At 41.0% G+C, this 25,169-nt stretch overlaps 2 protein-coding genes and 1 long non-coding RNA gene across 10 annotated transcripts in view; 1 reads left to right on the top strand and 2 right to left on the bottom strand.

The window, feature by feature from the left end:
* Positions 1-1,032: 1,032 nt before the first annotated feature.
* LOC310703751 (uncharacterized protein) lies at positions 1,033-22,371 on the bottom strand. Its single transcript, XM_083496305.1, has 5 exons — positions 22,271-22,371; positions 15,280-15,354; positions 12,993-13,048; positions 10,044-10,106; positions 1,033-4,321 (listed from the first exon to the last, which is right to left on the bottom strand). The coding sequence occupies exons 2-5, from the start codon at positions 15,316-15,318 to the stop codon at positions 4,051-4,053; spliced, it is 429 nt and encodes a 142-aa protein (XP_083352431.1). The 5' UTR covers positions 15,319-15,354; positions 22,271-22,371; the 3' UTR covers positions 1,033-4,050.
* The window catches only part of LOC310703756, a 32,226-nt gene continuing 11,162 nt past the window's right edge, over positions 4,106-25,169 (top strand). For 2 of the 4 annotated variants that reach the window (XR_014524344.1, XR_014524345.1), the window contains exons 1-2: positions 4,106-4,196; positions 7,976-8,110. This is a non-coding gene — a long non-coding RNA (uncharacterized lncRNA). Of the gene's footprint in view, positions 4,197-5,361; positions 5,653-7,975; positions 8,111-10,715; positions 11,694-25,169 lie in introns of those variants that run through there. The other 2 variants (XR_014524346.1, XR_014524347.1) reach the window with 2 other exon arrangements.
* Positions 16,349-25,169, bottom strand: part of STXBP5 (syntaxin binding protein 5) — a 122,738-nt gene continuing 113,917 nt past the window's right edge. For all 5 annotated transcript variants that reach the window (XM_083496259.1, XM_083496261.1, XM_083496260.1 and 2 more), the window contains one exon: positions 16,349-24,010. In XM_083496259.1, coding sequence (XP_083352385.1) covers positions 23,969-24,010 — 42 coding nt within the window. In that variant the 3' untranslated portion in view covers positions 16,349-23,968. The remainder of the gene's footprint in view (positions 24,011-25,169) is intronic.

The following is a 25,169-nucleotide window of genomic DNA, read 5'->3' as shown; positions in this document are numbered from 1 at the left end:
AAGACTGCCACTTTTATTTTGAAGGAAGAGCAGCCAATCAGCAGCTGTTGCTCGTGAGGAGAGGACCCGTAAACAGCTGTTTCTCTCCCCTTTTCCCTGCCTTGTAGCAGCAGCTAGGAAAGAATGGCGGGAAGCACCCCTCAGACCTCCCTGGCGGGGCTTCTCGCTCTGCGCTCTGGCTGCTCATGGGGTCGGAGGGAGGGGCAAGGGTGGGAAAGCAGGCAGCTGCTCCTGCTCCTAATTCCTTTCACCTGCCCACCTTTTCATGGCGGATTGGCCCCACAGGGTTGCAGAGGGTAACCAGAAGCAGCAACCTCTGTCCACTCTCTTCAGGTGGCGCACTACAGGCGATAGCAGTGGTCAGCTGCCTGAGACAAAGGGCAAAATGGAGCTCCCAAGAAGAGTGGCTGCTGCATCTTTACTTCAAGGCAGAGACAGCATTTTCCGCCAAGGGCAAACTATGTAGTACACACAGTCTACCAGCACTCCTGAGCACCTGTCACCTGAGGTAGCTACCTCATTCTGTATAGTGCTAGGGCCAACCCTGCAGGACAAGCCGCTTCTTTCTCACTCTCACCTTTGAGAGGCACCATTGTGGGAATTGGGGCTGACTGTGCCCAATCCTCCCCACCATACCACCCAGTGAAAGAGTGAACAGAAGAAGTGAACAGGCAGAGATCATGGCCTGCCTCCTGCCCTGCCCAAGTAGCAGCCTCCTCCTTTTGCTGGCTAGGCTCCAGATGACTCCACAGGGTGAAACCTTTCTGTACTACTCAAAGAGAAAGGATGTGTGAGTGAGGAGAGCAAGCGGCAACCATCCTTTGATAGAGCTGGTAGAGATGTCGGAGAACCCTCAAATGGTTCTCCAATGCTGCAGGACTTCAATATACATGCCACTAAGTAGAATAATAGCATAATCACCCCACCCCACTCACCATTCCCCCTCCTCCTCTTCCCCTTCTTCCTAATTGTTTAAACCAATTCATTAACCAAAAAATTATATATTGACCACTAATAATGAAACATATGTCATAGATATTTTTTGACATTTATTATGCTATTTTTGTGATATACAAATGACATGAGAAAACTTGATATACTTATTTGTACTGTATAACATTATTCTTGTTTATAAAACCCAATTACACATACACACACACATGCCAAGGCTGCATCAAATGGGCCAGCTCAGGACTTCATGGCCTCCATGAGAACCACGGGGTTTCCTCAGTACATCAATGGTCCTACACATGTAGCTGGCTGGGCATACTCTCAACTTGGCCTTCACATCAGAGCAGATTCATAATACTGTGTTGACTGGCAGGCTCACACTAATATAATGGATGGAACATAACCTGGTGAGATTTGTACTAAATGTAGCTACCCTGGTGTGCAAGAGTGGGAAACCCTTTCAGACAGAGATGATTTGGCCACTGCACTCCATACTCTGGTAACTTCCAGACTGGATTATTGCAATGCACTCTATGTCAGACTTGCCTTTGATGATTACTCAGAAACTCCAGTTGGTCCAAAATGCAGCAGCCAGAGTATTTTTTCGGATTTCATTTACATCTCATATAGCCCATTTTAAAACACTTGCACTGGTTGACAGTTCATTTCTGGACCCAATTCAAAGTGTTCATGTTAAGTGTTTAAAGCCCAAAATGTACAGAGGCCCCAAATATCCGAAAGACTACCCCACTCCCTACAGACCCTCTTGGGTGCTGAGATAGACAGAGGGAGCCCTCTAAATAGTATCCCTACCTTTAAAGACTCAGGGGGTCAGGGAATGGGAAAGCACCTTCTCTACAGTAGCCCCTAAGCTGCGGAATTACCTCTGCACAGAGGTGAGTCTGGCACCTTTATTACACAGCTTTTGATAAATGCTGAAGGCACACCTTTTTACCCTAGGTTTTGTCACTCGAAATGTATATTCAGTGGTGGAGCGTATGCCTGTGCTACCTGGGTGGGTGGGTGGGATGGGTCCCCAAGAGGGGTGTGCCGCAGAGAACGCCCTCCCCTGCGCCACAGTTCAGGGTAGGAGCGGGGCGGGGAAGCTGCTGCCCACTCTCCTCCTGCTCTCTGCCGCTGGGTCAGACCTGACCCAGCAGCGGAGGTTGGGCTGCTGAGGCTGGGTGCATCTCGCTGTGGCTGAGGTGGGATGCTCTCTGCCGCTGGGTCAAAAGTGACCTGGCAGCAGAGCTGCTGCCACTGGGTGCAAGGTGTGCAGTCCTCCAGGGTTTCAGAAAGGAGTCTCACCCTTCGCTACCTTGGAGACACCAGGAATTGAAACTGGGATCTTTTGAATGTAAAACGTATGCTCTATCCACTGAGTTAGAACCCTTCCCAGCCCATCATTGCTGAGTGATCACTCAACCCTTGCACAGTAGCTTGGACTCAATGCATACAGTCCCTACTATTGCACCACCCAGAAGGAGAAAGCAGGTGAAAGGATGATGTGCTTGCTCTCTCCATGACCAAACCTGTGGGAGACTGGCTTAGTGGCACAACATCTGCCTTCCATGCAGGTGCCTGGTTCAATCCCTGGCATCTTCAGGTAGGGGTAGGAGGGTCCCCTGCCTGAAACCTGGAGAGCTGCTGCCAGTGTAGGCAATACACTGGGCTATATGGACCAATGTTCTGTATAAGGCAGTTTCCTATGTTGCTCTCCATGCTGTACCACCCAGACAGAAAGCAACTGCTTCTGCTTTCTCGCAGGCAGCATCAAAGGTCCAATCCTCATGCCTGTGGCACCCAGAGAGGTGAGCAAGACAGAGGAAGCAGGAGCAACCTCTGTCATTCCCTGTTTGCAAGCTTCCCTGTCTTCCTCAGAAGTGGCAGAATTCCAACCAGAAAGCCTAGCAGAATCTCTCATACCCTCCTTTCCAGCTTCAGGGCAGAGCAAGGACAGCAAGACAGCTGCTGCTGCAGGAACATCCAGCCTTTCCTTCCTGGGCAGCAGAAATTGGGCCAGGGACAGCTGCTGCTGCCTCTCTTTGCTTGCATGGCCCCTTTCTTTGGGGTGTGGAGCAGGAAACATTGGTCTAGGGAGGGAGCCACTGACGTATAACAGCATACCCAGCAGCAGAGTGCAGGAGAGTGAGGCCGCTCTGTCTGGTACCACAGAGGAGAGTGAGAGAGAGAATGAGTAGCTGCTTGTCTTTTATCTCCAAATAGTACCATGGGGCCAGTTCTCAATGTGCAGTCTCCAAATAAGGCAAGAAAATAAGAGGAACTTGCTCTTTCCTGCTCCCTCCAGAAGTAACTGAGTTCTGCTCTTTTCTAGTCTCAATGACAGGGCAAGGGAAGAAATGTAGAGGTATTTATTTACCTCATTCTCACCAGCTGCTGGTGACACTCTTCAGCATGCTTTTCCGATCACATAGTCAAGCTCGTGTGCTGTTGAGTCCTCTTGCAGGTGGTGACAGCAGTGATGGAGACAGGGGTGGCCCAAGACATTTTGGCACCTGAGGTGAACCTCAGATGTTTCCCCTTCCCGCTAGGGAAGAAGGGGTGAATGAAGATCTACACCAGGAACAAGAGTAGGGAATGAAGTTCTACACCAGGATCTGCTGCCCCTGTGGATTCTGCTGCCTGAAGCAGTTGCCTCCCCTTGCCTCATGGGTGGACCAGCTCTGGGTCTGGGATGGTGTAAGCTGCAGTCTTAGCATCGGAGTGTGGGCCCATGACTTATTTCTATATAGCAAGGGGGGGGGGAGGGAGCAGGCTGTTCCACTTTAGAATGGCAATACAGTGGTACCTCGAGTTAAGTACTTAATTCATTCCGGAGGTCTGTTCTTAACTTGAAACTGTTCTTAACCTGAAGCACCACTTTAGCTAATGGGGCCTCCCGCTGCCGCACAATTTCTGTTCTCATCCTGAAGCAAAGTTCTTAACCTGAGGTACTATTTCTGGGTTAGCGGAATCTGTAACCTGAAGCGTATGTAACCCAAGGTACCACTGTACTGTCCCGCCCTTAGCAGTGGATTTCCAAGTGCCGCTGCCTTCGCTCTCTGAGAAATTATTTCCTCTTCCCTTGCCTCTGCCTTCTTAAAAGAAACATATTGGCTCCACGAGACGCAGAACAGCCGCGGTTCCCCTCGCGCTCCCGTTTGGTTGGGTGTAGCGGCCGTTGAGGCCCTTCGGGTTTGGCTCCCCCCATCGCCTCTCACGCAGAAAGGCTGGAGGAGAGTCGGGTAAGCCCGGCGGCGCTTCCTTGTGGTGATTATGGACGTGGATGCTTTTATCTTTCTCCCTCTCTCTTGACGTGTAAAGGAAATGCTCGTGGGAGAGGCGGAGACGGGGTCTTGCCTGCGCATACCTAGACTTAAGAAAGGGAATGGCAAGGGTCAGGAAACGCCTGTGTCGAAAGAAGAGGGGCAAGAAGCAGCAAGCAGTGGCGTCCTTTGCAATCCTCAGCTTCCCCCCAACGCCTTTCCCCTCAGCCCAGCACCCTCCCAGCGCCGCTTTCTCTCATTTCTTTTGCCAACCCTGGAGTCACAGTGCCCCCTGACGGTTTCTGCTGAAAAGTGCAGCACTGGCTCCTTAAACCAGTGTCCTTTCACCTTCCTTAAAGGCTTCTTATTGAAATACAACATATTATGCGTTCCCCATACCCACACGTACGTCCCATCCATAGCAGGGATGCTTCTTTGCTGGAAGCCCGCCATACGTGAATCATTCCATGCGTAGGCGTTGGAACAGATACACTTCCCGTTCTTCACACACAGCAGTGCATACACAACTTCCTACATCAAATTGTATGGTAAAGCATTTAACTTCAAGGTCCGCTTCTACACATAGCAGCCTACTGCTCCAGGAAATGATACTGTACAGTGAACTCCTTCCTCAATAGGAGTTCATCAAGAGGCTCTCTTGTGTGTCCCAATTTTGCACCTGACTGGAGTGAGACTGGGCTCAAGTTTTGGAAGCCGCTGCCTAGGGTGATGATGCTCTTTTGCTGTGCTACGTGTAGACTATCCTTTTTGGGGAGGCCTACAGCTTGGTTGTTTCTTAATGTCAGTTTGTATTTTTTTTTTATCTTCTTGCCGGCATTCTGCTGCTTGTTTCCTTTTTGATGATTTTTTAAAAAAGAATATGTATTATTGCGAACTTGTGTATGCACTTTTTCTACTGACCATCTTGAACTTTTAAGGTGAACTAGAAGTACATTTTGAAATAATTTGGAAACCTTGACATAATTTAAAACAGTTCACAGAAACTTGTTTGCCTCCTTTCTTGTTGTTTGTTCTTTCTTTCATAGGCTCTTACTCCTTTTAGGTGCAGCTGCACTTTACTGAAGTTGCAATTTTTTATTTTTATTTTATTTTTAGTGTTGTTGGTTGAGTAATTGGGACTCTGGTAGGATAAAAATAGATGAGAAAAATGCTGTGCATTAGACACTACTTCCACTTCAGCATCTTTAACAATGTATGCCTAGTCTCCAAGGCCTTTGTTTTATCTACTTTGTTTTATCAATGCATTCCATTTCGGTAACGGTGGTAATCCTTCAGTGCATCCTAATGGTTTGGGGTTCTTTTGTGTGCATTAAAAAAATTATGGATGACCCAAATGTAGACATCTGGTCCAAGCTGGGAAAAGCAGGAGCAAATCCCATGTGCACATGCCTACTCAGAAATAAACTTCACTCAGGTGAGATATTCTAGATTACAAAGCTGTGTGCATAGTTATCTGTGTTTGCTTCCCAATGTGGTGTAGTGGTTAAGAGCGGTAGTAGTCTCGTAATCTGGTGAACCGGGTTCGCTTCCCCGCTCCTCCACATGCAGCTGCTGGGTGACCTTGGGCCAGTCACACTTCTCTGAAGTCTCTCAGCCCCACTCACCTCACAGAGTGTTTGTTGTGGGGGAGGAAGGGAAAGGAAATTGTTAGCCGCTTTGAGACTCCTTAAGGGGAGTGAAAGGTGGGATAGCAAGTCCAAATTCTTCCTCCTCCACCTCCTCCTTCTCCTCTTCTTCTTCCCTTATGGTCAGTACTGTTACAGAGTGCTGCTTATCTATTGAATAAACTAAAAATATGTCTTGCTTATTTAAAATAAATTGTATGGAAACTTGTTAAGGAAAGCAAACATTTTTATCAGAGGTGGCTTCCAGATGGATGGTTTCTGTTGCCATCCTAGCCATTGCTTTTCCACTGTAAGCTGCAAAAGGAATTGTAATTGATTTTCAACACTATCAAGAGAATGGTGCTACTTCTATTTTCAACACTATCAGGAGAATGATGTTTTTTCTATTTGTCCACCCCACTATGTTCTGTCCACATCAGTGGGCATGATGTGATTGCTGTGAGTGAGACTATTTGAAGCTCAGTACGTATTCACTGTATTGTGGTGGGTGTTACTTTATGACCCCATTTCTTTCTTTATTTTTAAAATTAGAATAAAACCCCTTTCCAGCTGCACTTAACAAGTGATAAGAGCAGTACCACTGCTTTGAATCCTCCTTAGAGTTGTTTGTCTGCTGCAGTCTCTATTGAACTTCAGGCCCCAGGATAGCCAAGCTCTGAATGAGCAGCAGTTGGTGTTTTCAGTTTTTCTCTATTTTAGATACAGTAGAATTTTTATTATTGCTGTTCGTTTTATGTAAGAATTTTTGATCCCAGGACAGGTTACCTCATAGTTAAAAATAAACAATTCTAGCACATTAAGAACAGATAAAAGCATTAATAAAATTAAACATAATTCAGTCATAGTAATAACAGTTGCAGTAGTGGCTAATATGCCATAAATGACCAAACAGGTATTTGCCTTTTACCAAGCATTAGCACCAGATGTTTGTCTAGGGATGGTATTTCACAGCCAAGGTATCATCACAGAGAATGCCCTATTACATGACACCACCACAGATGATGTTTAGTTCCTCCATTCTGACTATACCTTCTCCTCGGTAGCATAGAAAGAGAGGGGTGGGGCGCACCAGGCAGCATGGCAGTTGTTGGGCGACATGGGTGTTGCAGGGTAGCGGAGCCACTGCCTATCCCTCAAGGAGATATTGCCCCAAAAAGCTGAAACGACTTTGGCTGGTCTCCTAAAAACAGCTCAACAACTTTGGGCGATCTCTTTAAAAAGGTCCGCCTCAGGGTTGCTATGCCGCAGCTTCTCCTGGTAACACTATATGCAACTGGGAGATTACAGCCACAGATAATAAACTAAGGCACAGTAGTAGGCTCATCACACGCTGTCAGACAGAAGACAGTAATGCCACTATAATACTTTTCCTGCCTGGTTCTCGCCCTAGGTAATGGTCACAAGCATGCCACCTGCAGTCCCTGGCTTACAATTCTGTATCTTGACTAATGGTGGGGGAAGCCCTTGTCCCTGTACCTCCCTGAAGTGACAACCCAAAGAGAAAAAAAATCTCCCCTTTGGAGATAACCTCATCACGGTTAACTCCGTGGCAGAATCTATGCTTATGCCCAGATGGGCTCTGGACCACAACCACACCCTAGCTGTATCGACTTCGCAACTTTATATTATCTCATAATACACAGCAATGAAGCAATGTAGAGTAAAAGGCATTGTTCACCTGAGCAAATGTTAGTTATGAAATCCCCCTAAGCTCTTTTATATTCTACTTAAACTGAAGACCTGTCAAAACTAAACTGCTCTCTATGTTGCTTAAGTTTTCCCCCTCGAGTATTTGCACTGCTGTAGATGACTCCACAGTATTGTTTGTGAGTAGAAAAGGTAATTTAAAGGCCAGGGGTTGTAAACACTGAGAGGTGAGAAGGGAAAATATAGTAGCTTTACTCTGTAAGCCATTCAGGATGATCTTTTAAAAATACAGAGGAAAATATTGCAGTTGTACCACACGGCCGTGGGGCAACTATGAAACAGAAATCTAGATTTTCAGCAGAATTTTAATAGGCATAGTGCTGTACATTCAAGCACTGTTTACATCTATTAATGAAAATGTCATATAACCTCTATCCTAACGAATTAGATGCTTTTAAATTTCAGAAAAGTGTGTGGCACAATTTGACAACGCTATCTAATTAACACCAGTTGCATAATGGAACTCTGAAGACATGTGAAAAGTGAAAGGGGTTAAAGAACGAGTGACATTCACAGGAGAATTTTCATGAGCTACATAAGGTATGATGACAGGCGAACTAGTTTTATTGTTAGAGAGCTAGGGGGATAGTGATGGTTGGGTTGTAAGAGATACCAACCTATAATAGCAATTTAGATAAATTACCATTGGTGTTACTTCTTAGTTACTGCATTTATCAGAAAACTTGGTATTCAGTTAAGCTTTTGCAAAACAAAACTTTTATAGCCCCAAATAATTTATTTTTCCCCCTCCGCCTTCTATTAAAAACCATATAATGCACTCTATTATCTATCACATCATTCTAGAAAATCATGACATAGATAATTACCACCCATGTATTTTTTTAAAAGATAAAATTCAACTCAATGAAGCGGCACAAAAAAAACCAACAGTACCTGCAAATCTATTTCTCAAAAAGTACTTCTTTCAACAAGATTTGTTGTTTATTAAATCAATGCATTGCTCTAAAAAGAGCAAGAACTTCTACTATGAAATCGAAAGCCCTATTTTATATTTGTCTCTGAAACAAAAATGTTTACGGCAGAAGTTGGACAGATATGTTTATAGTATTCTATTTACCAGCCATATATCATAATCCCTTCAGTATAAACATTTTTTCTCACTCTCTGAGAGTGAGAAACTAGCCATTCAACAGCCCCAGCAGCAACTCTTCATATATGTCTGCTGCAAAGTTCAGCTAAGGCATAAGAACAGAATAATTCTTTCCAGCACATAGTACTGATTTGATAGACCACATAGGAATATGGAGCTGCTGATACTAAGATTCACCTCCTAGCCACTGCTAATTTTCATGTGGCCATTTCCAGTTCTTAAATGCACAGCCCAGTCTTCACTGAGATTAGTCTCCAAAGTACGTTTTCAAAAACAACCACCTGAAGCTTAAGCCTAAACTACTGTAATGTGCTGTACATAAGGCTGCTGTTGAAGATTGTTTGGAAAAGACAAGTATTGCAAAATGCTGCTTCTGAATTATTGAGTGGCATTATTCTTTGCAATCTGCAATGGCTTCCTGTTTGCTTCTGAGACCAATTTGAAGTACTGATATTAACATACAAAGCTGTAAAAGGTTTGGGGTGCAGTTAGGTACTTGCAGCTTACTTAACATCTCAGTGTGTAACTCTCATGTTATCTAGCTCACTATTATCATTCCACTAGCCAAGTCGTATATTATAATTTAAATTTTAGAGTAGTGCTTTTGAATTGTTTGATGTAAGCAAGTAGGACATGTAAAGTCCTCTATAAGGAAAGTAAATTCCTCACCAGGAACAATGTGCTTTTTAGGCAACAATGTTGTTGATGATGATGGTTAGGTAGGGCTGCCACCCTGTGGCAAAAAATATGAATTGAAGGATTTGTTTGACATTAATTACAGTGGTACCTCGGGTTACAAACTCTGCTAACCAGGGAGTGGTTGCTCCAGGTAAAGAACTTTGCCCCAGAATAAGAACGGAAATCACGCGCAGCGGCAGCAGGAGGCCCCATTAGTGAAAGCACGCCTCAGGTTAAGAACCATTTCAGGTTAAGAACGGACCTCTGGAATGAATTAAGTTCTTAACCCAAGGTACCACTGTATATTAAACTCTATTTCATAATAAGCAGATACGATTGGATATAATAAAATAGAAAGCTGGGCAAGATAGAAACAAATGAAAAGAGAAAGCCTTGAGATCACATGAATAGATACTGAGATAACTGGGCTGTTAAGCTCATGGTAAACAGCAATTAAGGGAAGTTCACATCCAAGTATGGACAAAACTGTTAATCTAAAAAGGTATTCTTAGGTTCATTTACTCAGGGATACTAACAGAATTTCCTGGGCCCAGTATACTGTATGTGTATTGCCCACCCCCAATTTCCCTCACCAATTTATTGGTCAGAACTGTTGCTTATGTAGCTATATTAACCTAACCTAACCTAACCTAGCCTAACCTAACCTAACCTAACCTAACCTACCTCACAGGGCTGTTGCAAAGATAAAAGGACAGAGGGGAAGATAATGTACACATTCTTAAGCTCCTGGGTGGAAAGGCAAAATACAAGTAGATATCACCATATATTAATAAAAAAGAATCATGCACAAAGCCAGAAGCCAGTCCCTCTTGTTTTAACTGCCACGTTTCATAGTCCTGCTATTTACAGCAAAATAGTTAAATAGTTTGAGGGACGCGGGTGGCGCTGTGGGTAAAACCTCAGTGCCTAGGACTTGCCGATCGTATGGTCGGCGGTTCGAATCCCCGTGGCGGGGTGAGCTCCCGTCGTTCGGTCCCAGCTCCTGCCCACCTAGCAGTTCGAAAGCACCCCTAAGTGCAAGTAGATAAATAGGTACCACTTTATAGCGGGAAGGTAAACGACGTTCCGTGTGCTGCGCTGGCTCGCCAGAGCAGCTTCGTCACGCTGGTCACGTGACCCAGAAGTGTCTTCGGACAGCGCTGGCCCCCGGCCTCTTAAGTGAGATGGGCGCACAACACTAGAGTCGGACACGACTGGCCTGTACGGGCAGGGGTACCTTTACCTAGTTAAATAGTTAAACAAAAACTGTTTGGCAACCCTTAAAACAAGAAAAAATACTCAGTTTCACAGTTTTGGAGTCTGACTCACAAACCCTTTGCCTAGCCTACCTCACAGGGCTGTTGTGAAGATAAAAACAGAGAAGGGAAGGCAATGTACACAGCCGTGAGCTCCTGGGAGGAAATGCTACTTACAAATATACAACAAGGAGTAACATATACTCAAATTTATGTGCAGTTTCACAACTGTCAGCAACACCCAAAGTCATAGCTGTCGACATTTCCCTTTTTTAAAGGGAAATTCCCTTATTCCGAATAGGATTCGTCGCAAGAAAAGGGAAAAGTTGACAGCTATGCCCAAGATAACCTTGTGTAAAAGTACAATCTATAGGAATTTTAACTTGCTGTAGCTGCATGGCATTTGGTTATTGTATTTGTGGATTCTTTTAGTATTTTAGGATTCATTTTATATTTTTGTTTTATGGTTACTGTATATTAAAAAATATATATAGCCAGTAAAGACATGAATACCAGTAGTGGTTGTGTGGAGGGACATAGAAAATCAGCGGGAGAGGGGACTGCAATACTTTTTTTTTCAGTAGGAAGGAAGCCTCATTTGTTTAAAGTATGTTATCTTTGAGTAAAACATACCTAAGCTAGCCAAGGTAGCATACTTGGGGAGGGATGAACGAAATAATGTGGAAAGTACTTAAAAAAACACTCCAATACACAGAGCCAACTCCACTCCTGCATCCAGCATCAGGCTAGCACAGGGGTCAGCAAACCTTTTCAGCAGGGGGCCGGTCCACTGTCCCTCAGACCTTTTGGGGGACCGGACTATATTTTGAAAAAAAATAAAAATGAATGAATTCCTATGCCCCCACAAATAACCCAGAGATGCATTTTAAATAAAAGGACACATTCTACTCATGTAAAAACACACAGATTCCTGAACCGTCCGCGGGCCAGATTTAGAAGGTGATTGGACCGGATCCAGCTCCCAGGCCTTAGTTTGCCTACCCATGGGCCAGCAGCAACAATGAGCTTCTCCTGTTTTTCCCCTGCTGCCTTGGGATGCTGCCCTCCAGATTCCCAGGTAAGCTGCTTAGCATTCCTTCCTCTGATTAAGTTATTATGCATGCTTAGCAACAGCAGTATCTGCAGCTTTAGAATGGTGCTTCCATGATTTGTCTTTTAGTTTTATTTATAAATGTCTGATTGACTTAGCTTTCATTTTTTAAAATAGTACGTCCCTGCTAGCTTGGGGCCTGCTACATGTTTATTTAATCTACACTTAAGACAATAAGAACCAGCTGCACAAATATGAGGGACACTTGGATTGCCAGTAGGACATGTGAAAAGGATATGAGGTCTTAGCCGACCCACAAGCGTAACTTGAGTCAACAGTACGATGCAGCAGCAAAAAAAGGCTAATGCTATTCTAGGCTGCATCAGTATAGTGCCCTGATCAAGCAAATTGAATTGTTCTGTTCTGCTTTGACCACACCTTGAGTACTGTGTCCAGTTCACAATTTAAGGAAGATACTGACAAGCTGCAGTGTGTGCCGAGGAGGGCAGCCAATGGAACAGTTGAGGGAAATGGGTATGTTTAGGCTGGTAAAGAGAAGACTGAGAGGAGATAGTTGTCATATCTTCAATATCTAAAGGGCTGTCAGATGGAAGCAGCTTGTTTTCTCCTGCTCTGGAGGGTAGGACCCAAACCAATGGTTTCAAGTTACAATAAAGGAGATTCCAACTAAGTATCAGGGAGAACTTTCTGATACTAAGAACTGTTCAGCAGTGGAACAGACTTCTGTAAGAGCTGGTGGCCTCTCCTTCCTGAAGGAGCATCTCCTCCCCCATCGTTCTGCCCGGACACTGAGGTCCAGCTCCGAGGGCCTTCTGGCGGTTCCGTCACTGTGAGAGGCCAAGTTACAGGGAACCAGGCAGAGGACCTTCTCGGTAGTGGCGCCCGCCCTGTGGAACGCCCTCCCATCAGATGTCAAAGCGATAAACAACTACCTGACATTCAGAAGACATCTGAAGGCAGCCCTGTTCAGGGAAGTTTTTAATATGTGACATTTTAGTGTATTTTTCATCTTTGTTGGAAGCCGCCCAGAGTGGCTGGGGAAACCCAGCCAGATGGGCGGGGTACAAATAATAAATTATTATTATTAGTAGTATTATTGGAGGTTTTTCAGCAGAGGTTGGATGGTCATCTGTATGATGTAGTTGAGATTCTTACATTGCAGGGGGTTGGACTAGATGACCCTCGGGGTACCTTCCAACTCTACAATTCTATGATTCTACAATCCCTATACCCCGCAGTTAGCATCCCTGCCTTTAGATTCCTTTATTATTCCAGTTAGTTCTGGGATTCTAAATTGTTTCTTACCAGCTTCCAGAAATGCCTTTTGTCTTTTGTTTACCAGTTTCTTTGATGTACTGAGTCTAAATGACAAATATAAATATTACCAGTCTTATAGAAATGTGGTTGCCACTAAAAATAGCTTTCATTTGTCCTGAGCTCCAGCTCACTGCAGTAATGCCTGAAAATTAGAAAACTGAAAAATTCAATGTTTATAAACTATACTGTGCACTAAATACCCACACCACAATATCTGGGGCCAATGTTACTACAGACACACAGAACAGTGGTGAGAAGCATTTATTTTCCCTTCAAGGGGTGCATTCACTTGGGGAGAATTGTTAGAGGTCACATCCTGGCAGTAGACAAGAGCAAAGTCTGGGGATGCAGGACACAAAAGTGGGCAGAACAAGGGTGTCTAACCTGTGGCCCTCTAGATGTTGAACTACAAGACCTAAAATCTCTGACCATTGGCGAGCCTTCCAAAGGCTGATGGGAGTTGTAGAAGAACAGCATTTGGAAGGCAACAGGTAACTTGCCTATGAGGCAGGGCCTCCACTTCTCTTTTTCTGTAACCCCCTTTCCCATCAATTTCTCCCCCCATTGCCACCCTCATTTAGAACCTATAATATACAGGTGCAGTTTTCAGTGGCAATTATATCATTTTGGTAATGTTTGGTTTATTGTCTACACAAGCTTATATTTACAGAAATATCTGCTTTGAGTGGGCAGCATTTATTATTCCCACAGTGCTGCGTCTATATACAGTACTGCATGAGCTGCATGGCATCATCAAAAATGGCTGGGGGGGGAGCCCACTACCCACCATGTACCATAGCTGGGGGAGGGAGACCTCCACCCCCCCTATTTTGGGGAGTGCAGCCATTCTATTCCCATTGACAGCTGCCATGCACCTTTGGAAACCAAAGTGAGGTTCAAAGAGAGGAATACTTCTATTCCAAGTACTGTACTGAATTGCTGTGGCAAAAAACAGATCATTCATATTGGCTGAGACATGTTAACTTATTTTGATACAGTTAATTTTTGTGTGCCACCTTGATTAGGTCTGTTTTTTGTATACAGTACTAGAAATTAAAGGCTGAGAAGTAGGGAGGCTGTTATATCATTGATAGTTAACACTAAGCATTGCAATACTTGTCGTATCATCAATGCAATCTTACATCAATGTGACACTGTTTGCAGGGCTCATTTATGGTTTGGGGTGGATGCCAGCCTTAAGTTTAACTAAGCATGCAGCAGCAGCAGCAGCAGCTATCTCTGGCATGAACCACCAGCAGCTGGAGATTAGTCACATATCATGGAGAACAGATTGCAATTGAATCTAAACAGTAAGGTGATGCTGATACTAGGAAAGAGCCATGCCTTCTTGTAATAGATGGGGTTTCTGAAGTCCCATCTGATCAGGTAATAACTCTGAGGATACTGCCTAAGACCTAGTGCTATTCTTTGGCAGGCTCCAACCTGATTCTCAAAGACAGAAAATGCATACACTGGTAAGAAGAAGAAGAAGAAGAAGAGGAGGAGGAGTAGTAGTAGTTTTGGATTTGATATCCCACCTTTCACTCCCCTTCAGGAGTCTCAAAGCGGCTAACATTCTCCTTTCCCTTCCTTCCCCACAACAAACACTCTGTGAGGTGAGTGGGGCTGAGAGACTTCAAAGAAGTGTGACTGGCCCAAGGTCACCCAGCAGCTGCATGTGGAGGAGCAGAGACGCGAACCCGGTTCCCCAGATTACGACACTACCGCTCTTAACAACTACACCACACTGGCTCTCTATATAGTGCAGTCTCACTGACTGCAATACTATGAAACTTTACTTGTGTAAACACCCTGTTCAACAATCGGGCTTACTTCCAAGTAAAGATAGTGGTTGGACTCCAAAATTATCAAGATAGTTGAAAATTAATTGTTCTAGATATTTTTAGTATACTCCTAGCAATATTTACAAGAACATATTGGTCCTGAGTGCAGGTGTGCATAGTACTTTCTAAAGCTATGTACGGATAAACCAAAGTTATTGCCCAAATTTAATTGGATTGATTTTAATGTATGCAGCAATTGAGCATTTTACTATATGTATGGATTAAATTCTTCCACAATCTTTTCCTCTTATAAAACTGTTATTTCATTAATTACACTGTAGACGCTTATAACCCATCCTATTAAAATATTCAAGAGTTACCAAATTAAATCTCAATTTAGTCTAAAATTCTAACAGTAATCAAGCCAATGCACCCAGAATCTGATAAGCAGGTTATGAAAATAATGACCATCCACTGTGTGTTTCAAGCACCTGGTAAATCAGAGGCAGGTTGTGTCTGAAGGTGGTCATCTTCTGAAAATGCTGAGGTCATCTCAACCATCTTTCCTGTGTGATAAATCAAACAACATGACTGCTATAAACCATTATTTGAAGAATTGAGAGTCAGCTATACCCCTACATAGGCAATGACCCAATTCACATGTAACAGGAAGCCAAACCATCCCTTAGTGTGAACAAGTTAATGTGTGGGTTTCCAGAATGAACATGTGCTATATTTCTCCCCTGGCCTTGCGGCTGCCATGCTACCAGGATGTAAATCACGATTTGGCTTAGCATTACAATAAAACCCAGTCTTGTGGTCTGTCACACTCAACAAACCACAAGCTGCAAAAAAGCCCCCCCCCCCCCAGTTTAGTGCTTGTGGTTTGTCTGGGCGGCGGCGGGGGGGGGGATCACAAGTGTGGGTTTGCACATAACTAAGACAAACCATGGCTGAGCCTGGGTCATTTGACAGTAGCAGGGCCAGGGGTGAAACACATTAGACAGTCTGCTCTGTGAACCTGCACATTTGCGCTGAGTCATGGTTTGGCTTAGCATTACATGCAATCTGGGCCATAATCACTAAGAAGGGGGCACAAACAGAAGGTGGGAAATTATAGGATTTACTCAGGCAGAGGCAGCAGTCCTTTAACTTTTATACATCAAAGCACATTATCATTCTGTTCTTCATGGAATAATAAATTTTATCTTCCAAATCATATAACACAGAAGAAGTCCTGAAGCTTGCGCAACATTATAGTATAAAGCATGGACCATGCATGGTGGGAAAGAGACTTCCCTGACCATCAGGTTTCTTTTTATTGCTAGAGGACACGACAGGTTCTTACAGAGATCTGGCAGCATAATCTGGCACATAATCACCAGCAAAATCAATGAAAGTGAAAATCAGATAGATTTTCAAAGTACAAATTAAACACATCTAAGATGATGACTATAGGAAAACCCTGAAGGAACATTTGCATTTCTTCTAACAGTAAGAAATACCCTCAAGCATGGACTGCATCAAGAGGGAAAATGATTACATGAAACAAAAACTAGGTTTGTTTTGTTTCAGGAGAGATTTGAATAGTTTATTTTGCCCATTCAGAGCCCTTCAGCATAATGACACATTCATATACACATATGAACAGTATTTTCTGAAACATTAATGTATAGTACATTTTCCTTTTAAAATACCAGCTGCACAGGTTTTTTTTATTTACAAAAATATCCCATACTTAATTTTAATGTTTGTAATGACATACTTTAGGATCAAGTACATAAAGTAAAATAACTATGCAGTCTAACATTTCCATTTGTAATGGTATGGATTGGAGTTCATACAAAACTATATTGGTAGACAGATGAATTTGCAACCCTATCCTAAGATGCATTTCCCATTTTCATCTTCAGAACACGTAGTGGGGCTCCGCAAGACTGAAATTAACAAGTGGAAGTGAGGAATAAATTAAAAACAAAAAAGACACAATGCACAGAGACTAAGATACATATAAGCTAGAAGTTCTATATCAAGCATGCTTACCCAATGAGTAATGTGAGAAACATTTATTGATGTTCATCCCCCTGAACTCCCACCCCACCCCTGCACTGATGCTTGCATAATGAAACAGTAGCATAACCAGAAGCCGCTCCTCCTAGGTCTAACCATTATGAATAGTGGTGTATGAGTTTAAAGCAAAATGAGTACAATTTATTTACAAATTTTGAAAGGGTTGTTAACACTTAACAGTTTCCCCATTTTGTATTAGCCAATATCAAATAGCAGCTCCATGGATGATGCCATGATTTCATCAAAAAATCAAAACTTGTTCATATTTTTAAAAAATGTAGTGGTCAAGAAGAAACAAACTGCAGTCGCTTGAAGTTTAGAAAGATCAATTTCCTAAGTGCTTTATCAAAAAATGTTAATACTTATTTAGTTGCATCTTTGATTTCTATAATCAAAACTATATCTCAAATTAGTTTTAAAATTAAAAACTACACTCATTGGTGAACTTGAAACAAACATGATTTATATAGGAAACATGTATAGTAGTAGCCATGCACTTTTCTTGGTTTGATTCTCAATGCATGTTAAACAATGTTAAAAATTCAGATAATTCACATATACTGGACATTTAGCTTTGTTTACCGCCCACCACCCCCAACTATAAAATTCATTCAAACAGGATCTTTATTTATTTCTTTTGGCAGTAATGTCACTAACATTCACAGGGGGAAAGAATTCACAATACTTCACAGATAAATATCTAGACTGTGGGAGCAAGTGCAGCTGAGAATTTGTACAGTAAACAAAGGCAAACAATGAGCATTTTCAATCATTGGGCACACCACAACTACACTACAAGTGCAGTCATATTCTTATCTGTATGCATCAGAGCACTAACAAATAGGATGGTTCACCAACCACAGGAATATGCACTTTAAAAAACATTCTGAGGACAAGTAACAATCAATGAGTATAAAATATATGCAGAAACCAGAACTTCAAAATACAAAAGGAAAGCTTTAATTGACAAAAATACATGGAATCCACTTTTAATTTTTGGAAATTTTAAAAGGCTGAAGAAAATACCTGAAAATCTAGAATTTTATATATACTCATGAAAAAGAAGAGTTATGATAAATGTCCGTCAACAAGCTGCAGCTATTTCAAACAGTTTTACAACTGAGGTGTGTGTGTGTGTGTGTGTGTATACTTTCTTCTTGTAGCAGTTCTTTTTAGATTAAACTATAGGTTTATTTTAAGCTATTAACTCTAGAGTATTTCTAATTATTCAAGATGGGTTAATTTGTTACTGTTATCTCGATATGAGATGAATTTATTTCTTATTATAAGCTTAATTGTATGCATAATATATATACATTAAGTTCTTTGACAAACTTAACATAAGGTTTTTTTAAAATTAAAAGATAGAGCATATATTTTAATTTGGTAACAAACTATATTCTTATAGCATAATGTATAAATATCGCTGTGGCTGCAATCCAGCCATGGTTACCTGTGCTTAACTCTCACTCATATCCATAGAACCAAAGCACATATTATTTGTGAACAAGATTGCAGTTTTGTGTAATTATTAAACAAATCTGAAAGTGTTTCAGTAATTTAGAAATAAATAAAATATTCAGAGAAATTGTCTACCGTTCTTATGAATCTTCCAAATCTAGCATTGGAACTCTAGCACCTGTGACAACTTGCCTGTTTATTTCAAATGAGGAAGCAGGTCCCTGTATGCAGTCTTTATTCTCACAGATCCTCTTCCTTTATAGGCATGGAAGTCCCTGCCCATAAAAGAATTTGTCCATGCAAAGGGTTTGTGTACAGAAAGAACTTTCCAAACTATTTTATGTACAGATAAGTGAATTCAAGACTCAGATGTACGTGAAAGGATTTAAGTACTCAAGGTTGCATTACTTAAGGTGCAGGGAAAAGAAATTCAAGTTTACGGTTCAGATTAGATCAGTGCTATAGAAAGCAAAAAGAAAACATCACTGCATCAAAAATCACCTTTGGCTATAGCTTTCTAATGGAGCATTTGTCAGATGAGGGACGCCTTGAGCAAAAATGTATAACAAAACCATACAAGTGCAGATGGAAATCAGCTGACTAACTTTATACCTACTGTACTGTAATGTAATGAATGTTGATGGTGTCACACTTTCAGACTTGCTTGGAATACACACAATTATTTACATGAAGTAACATTCAAAAGTTACAATTTGGCAGTTTTCTTCCTAAAGAAACATGTCTTTAGTTTAATTATAATTAAACACAGTAACATTACATGAAAGACAAGTAGCAGCAGTTTGTTTGCATTTTAGTAATATATAAAAAAAGTTTAGGCTGAGTTTAGATGCTCATTCCTCTGTAGCACTGGCAGCAAATTAACCCAGCTAATGTGGCATGAGCCCTGACCCAGCATCAGCAGCTTGATAATTGTACAAATGGTAATTGGAGAAGGAGCCTTGCTTGGGCAGAGTCTCTTCTTTATTTTTGTAGTTCCTAAGTGCAGCAGCTTCCTCTAGTCACATTCACAAGTAGGTCTTTTACTCTGAAGGAAAACTGTACTCCCCTTTTAAAAAGGTTCTATGAGTGCTTGGTGTGGACTCCATGCTACTTGATGGAGTTGATACTAAAATATCAACTTTTACTAAGTCCAAGAGCAATCTAGAAATCAAGAGAATGTACATGTGTGTCTGTGAAATTATGGTCAATAGCCAATAGGTATCTACAACAGTTTGCCAAAATGCACTTCATTACCTATTGCTGGTAATGTTTCTGAAGGATTATCTTGGCTTTTCCAGGATATAACTTGAAGTGTGTATTGGGGGGGGGGGGGGCTAAATTGAAATATGCACATTTCATGAGTTTTTTTTTAAATCTTGCCACAAAACATGTTTCCACATCTTGCCAATTTTTAGATAGAGGCTCGAAAGTGGCAAGTCTTCCTATGCCTCTGAAAGTACAGCAGCTGCACAATCCTCTTCAGTTTCCCCCTCCACAGTACATTTTTAAAAGTTTCTTGCAACAGCCACTATTAACTGCTGCTTCAGCACCATTAAAAATTACTTCTGTAGAACAGAAAGGGAAACCAAACTTTTGGGAACTTATGTAACCAGAAGGAAACAAATCTTATAGGGAAAATTCTCCTAGCCAAATCTGTATAGCAACATGATATCACTAATTTCTAAGAAGAAATCAGGTTAAATTAAAAAATCATATTCCAGTAGTAATGTTTTGGTGTACTGAACAGCATCAAACTGGCATGAAAAAGATGGGAGACCCTTTCAGTGAACTTCATCCCCCACCTCTATTCCCCTTTTCAAGTCAAAATTCAAACCCTGAGAAAATTCAGCACAACACTACAAAAAACTTCCCGTAGCAGTTTAACCAGAAACTATGGGAGGCCTAAAAAATAAAATAAAATAATGAACATGTGTTTACCATGGCCAACAGCAGCTCTACACTACTGCCTCCCAGTATCTAAAAGTTATCTGTACACAGCCTTATTTGATAGTTTGATCAAACAATCAAATTCAAATTCCAGCCAAGAGAATAATGGGATTTTCCCCAACAGCATGCCAAACAAACTCTATACAAAGTAAATTTTCCTATTCGTACAACTTATCTTGCTGCAGTGAGATTGACAGACATTACTGAATTGCCCAAACTAGACAAACAGCCCAACGATTTGCTACTATTTAATTTCTGAATTTTTTTTTAAAAAGCAAATTATTTTATTTATGGTGTAAAATGTGAGAACACATACACATTATAATAGATACCATGCTAATCTTTGTGCTAGTATTAACTTCCTTATTCTTCATTTCCTGTTGGGTGTCAAAAAATTGCTGCTCAGAAAGCTACAGATCTTGCCTCAAATAATTCAGATTCATAAGGAGTGTACCACTTTGGGGATTTTCTGCAAAGGAATGTGGATAGCAGTAAATCTTCATTTACTATAGAGTTCTCTTGCTCTGGGCATTTTCTATAGTGGGCAAAAGTAATTATTCACTATAATTTTAATTTGTATGGAAACACAGACTTCCCCCTTTAAAAAAAATAAACCAATATTATGTTAGGTTCATTATTACGTTTTGTGCTTCTGACTCCAATTACAAAATACATATTTGACACAATCCATATGAAGATTAGCCATGAGAAATCAGTAAGGTATGTATCTCCACTTGAAATCAGTGGGGTTTAAAAGTGCTTATCTAAGGCTGGATCATGCCATTTATACACAAGACAGAATTTAACATTAAAAAAATGAAATTTCTAATGCACAGAGAAGTTATCATAACGAACAGTTACTACTGTTTACGTTTGAATGTCCACATCACTTAACAATTTTTTATTATTTGATTTATTGATTTTTCTCAGTGTTTTCACATATAGCTAAATGCAAATAAAGTAATTTGTTTAAAACAGAAAATCTGTTTCCAGGCAGCAGAATGAAAAAGTGAATAACTAGTCCCTAAACAAGTTGTTTTAGTTTTGACTCAAATATTTGCTGTAGAGGATTGACTGCTGCCCAAAATCACTTCTGTAGGCTTAGACTTAGAGCACTGTGTGGTTATGGAAAGAACTGAATCTGCTTCTCATATGGACAATTGAATATCATGGCACTCTACCCAAAGCTGCACTGCAGGGAGACAAAAAGCTGGTATAAGTACAGTACTAAAACACACCATCTAGCAGCCCCAGTCTGAAACACAGATTCAAACATTCTTGCAGATTGTAGAGTTTCCCACCCCCAAGTGACCTTTGGTTGCAACCAACATGCTGCAGCGATTTAGTTGAATCAAATTTGAAGGGTTATAACCTTATCTTAATCACATTTACTTAGAGGCAAGTCTATATATAGCAAAACACACTATGCAGGACCAGCCAGTAACTTTTTCAACCTGGAGTGCACATTACATTTAGGGAATGAACGGGGAACACCATTTTTAAATGCCAATGCTGAACCCACACTAGGGAATTTTGTTTTGGCTCAAACTGCAGTCTATGTTCACAATGTTAGAAGTTAAAGACAATCCATTCAACATGTGCACAGCACCACCAAGTTTAGGAAAATAAAACCCAAAACCTCTGGCACTTTCTTACAGACAAGAGTCTCAACTAGTTTAGGCTGCTTGCAGATTATCACAAATTCATACTATTTCCAGCTTCCAACATGACTAAGATTATTATTTATGCATTTTCATAAATATTTTTTTAAAATAAATTCATATACTCTTATTACACTATGGCTTTGGTGCAACCTTCATTAGCTAAAATATACTGCTTCAATTTGGCACATCTTAAATCCCTCCTTTCGTACAAATCAAAGTAGGAATCTACCAGTTGCTAAAGTGGTAAAATATTCATATATTAAATGCCAAGTTTTGGAAACAATCCATTCCGACGTTAATGTCACTCGGCAATTCATACAGTGAACTTAAGAACACTTACATGGAGGAAAAGTCAATTCAAATCAACGGTACTTGCTCCCAAGTAAATGTGCTTGAAATTCTGGAGACAGCTTCTTTGCTGCTTTTTTTTTTAACTTGCTAAGCAGGTTCTTTGAACTGTATTAGGGGGGGGAAAACCCCAAGAACCATATTAATCTAATGCAAGTAATAAAAATGATTGCTATTAGCCATCAAGTTGTATCCCAGAGTTCAACACTGCTTGAACTAAGGACTATTTCACCTGGTAGTTAAGTCTGATTGGGCATATAAGCTAGCTACGTATCTGATAGATCCTGTTTAAGTGCCTGCACTAATACATTCTCTTAAACACACAAAAGAAGATGTACAGCATGAATTAAACTCAAAACCAATTACAAATATTTTATAAATTGACTAACTGTATTTTCAGGAAAATAAAAAAGGTAGGGTTGACTGAAAGATGACATTTTTTTCCTCATTGTGGTAGACTTTTTTTTAAACTTTTTACACTACACAGCCATAACACAAATGAAAACTTTCAGCATGATGTGCAGTTGAATCACTTTTTTTTACAATGCAAAAAAAACTTCTCTTGCTTTGCACTTGACATGGGCTGTGTTCAGATGTCACACTAAGTCACAGTTTGTTGTGATGGGAATGAGCTGCAGCAAGCCTCACGTGTCACCTTTTTTCTTCTGGTGTGGCTGCGAGAAGTTCCAAAGCTTTTGCTTTGTTTTGGATTAACTATATCGTGTCAGGTCCAAACCTTAAACCATGGTTAAGTGTAACAACGGTTCATCAAAACAGGCCAGCTTTATAATCTATGGTTTGAAAGTATGTTTCAAATAAACCATACTGAAAATTAACCACATTATGTCAGGTTCAGATAAAATCGACAAGCTACGGTTAATCAAAAGCTTCCAATGACCTCCTTGTAGCTACAACAAAGAAAGAGAGAGAGAGAGAGAGAGAGAGAGAGAGAGAGAGAGAGAGAGAGAGAGCGCAAGAGCCCAAATGCTTGCTGCTTTTCATTTCTGTCGCAATAAGCTATGGTTTATAATGACATCCAAACACAGCCACAATATGGTGATGCAAATACAAGAATACTAGATCAGGGGTCCAAGAAGATACTATGTGCATGTTAACTATGTATAGATTCAGAATGGAGCTCGCATACTTCTTTTGTCAGATCAGAAAATTGGTGGCATCAAGTCATTTCTAGTAACAGCTATAATGGCGTGCTCTAAGGAGGGAAGGTATAGATCAGCTACTAGTAGTCCCCTAAGATGAACAACTTTATTCTAGCTCTTGGACCCCTGATTTATTGCAGCCTCCTACAGGAGGATGAAACACTGGCAGCAACAACAATAGCACAAAAACTTTTGGCATATGAAATATTAACACAGGATAGATCCTGCATTGCCCCTGCTCATCTGATACCAAAGTTTCCTTTTTGTCCATGTGTTCTCTTGTTGACTGTTCCCAAGCTCCTAGTCAGCCCACAGGTAAAGACACACACACACTGTGTGGGTGCCAGTTTTAAATATAATGACCCTCAGTTAAAGCTGCATGACTGAGGTAAAACAGTGTGTGATTTGTGCTAGGAAAGATCAGTATCCATTGGCTGACACCCTTGCACTTCCGCTGGTCCTGCAGAAGTTAATCAAAAGGAGATTTTTCTTCAAGGTAAAGTTATATAGATGCATTTGGAAATGCGTTGTCAGAACTGGTACCATTTCTTATCTTTGCATTTCAACATCATCTAAAAATGAAAGAGAGGAACACAACATAGTTACGCATATGGTATGGTACACTGTACAGTTCACTTTTGAAGTTGGTGTAAGGAGGGAATTCTAAGAATAGAGAACTGCCCATTAAGTAAAGAAGATGAATAACTAAATGATTAAGGAGATCAGAGGTACATGAACAAGTGGATAAAAGTTGTGCATGAATAAGCCTTCTTGCTATCTGCCTGTGACAATATAAAGTTTAGTTCCCATACTGCTGGATTCTGGTGTGAAAGCAGAACGAGCCTAAAGTATTTTGCTGCTTGAGGTGAAGCACAAGATTAAGGCTGAGTAATATATAATACTATCCAAAACCAGTTTGAAGTCCATTATCATGATAACGGTTTTCTAATTTTTGACCTGGGAATTTATTGTGAATCATGATGTATGTGTGTGTATGCTATGCAAAAATCACAATATGGGAAAAACCATGAAGCCAGCCAGGGCCTCTACATAGCTCCATCCTTATTTCAGACATTGTGATATATTGGTATATTGTGACGTTTAGCTAGTGATATATTGTTGAAAACCAGCTATCGCCTAGTGATACAAGATGGCACCAACTTCCCCCATTCCTGGCAATTTAACCTAAGAATTCAATCTTACTTAAAAGCTGGTCATTGCCAGTGTCTTCCACTGCACCTGGAGAGCAAGGAGATTAGCTTATGGGACACAAGGCAGGCCAAGTGGCACACACAGCTCTGTCTTTCAACACCTTGTTGCTGCTTCCTGCCTGTCAGCATCTCTCACCTGTGGCTGCCACCTCACTTTGTCTAGTGAAAGGGTCACTCACCCAGTGTATGAGAGAAAGAGCTAAATGTCTTTCTTTTTTAAAAATATGCTTTTTATTAGTTTTCTTAACACACACACACAAATTAACAAAAATGATAAAATAACAAAAAAATCCCATCCTTCCATAAATCCACATGTTCTTACAAAATAACTTATGCCACCATGTTCTTAATTCACAGTTCCTTATCTTCCCCAATATACTTCCTTCTTCCTCAGGTCTGTCTTATTTGTTTAATAAACTGCTTCTTTAATCATTTGGCCATTTTTTCTGTTATCTGAATACTATACTTATAATCCATATTGTGGTTTGTGAAAATTAATCAAAGCATGTCTAGGTTTTAA

The sequence above is a fragment of the Podarcis liolepis genome, assembly GCF_965112155.1.
Source record: "Podarcis liolepis genome assembly, chromosome: 3".
NCBI lineage: Eukaryota > Metazoa > Chordata > Lepidosauria > Squamata > Lacertidae > Podarcis > Podarcis liolepis.
The sequence above is the reverse complement of the archived record's forward strand: the minus strand, read 5'-3'. Positions and strand labels throughout refer to the sequence as shown.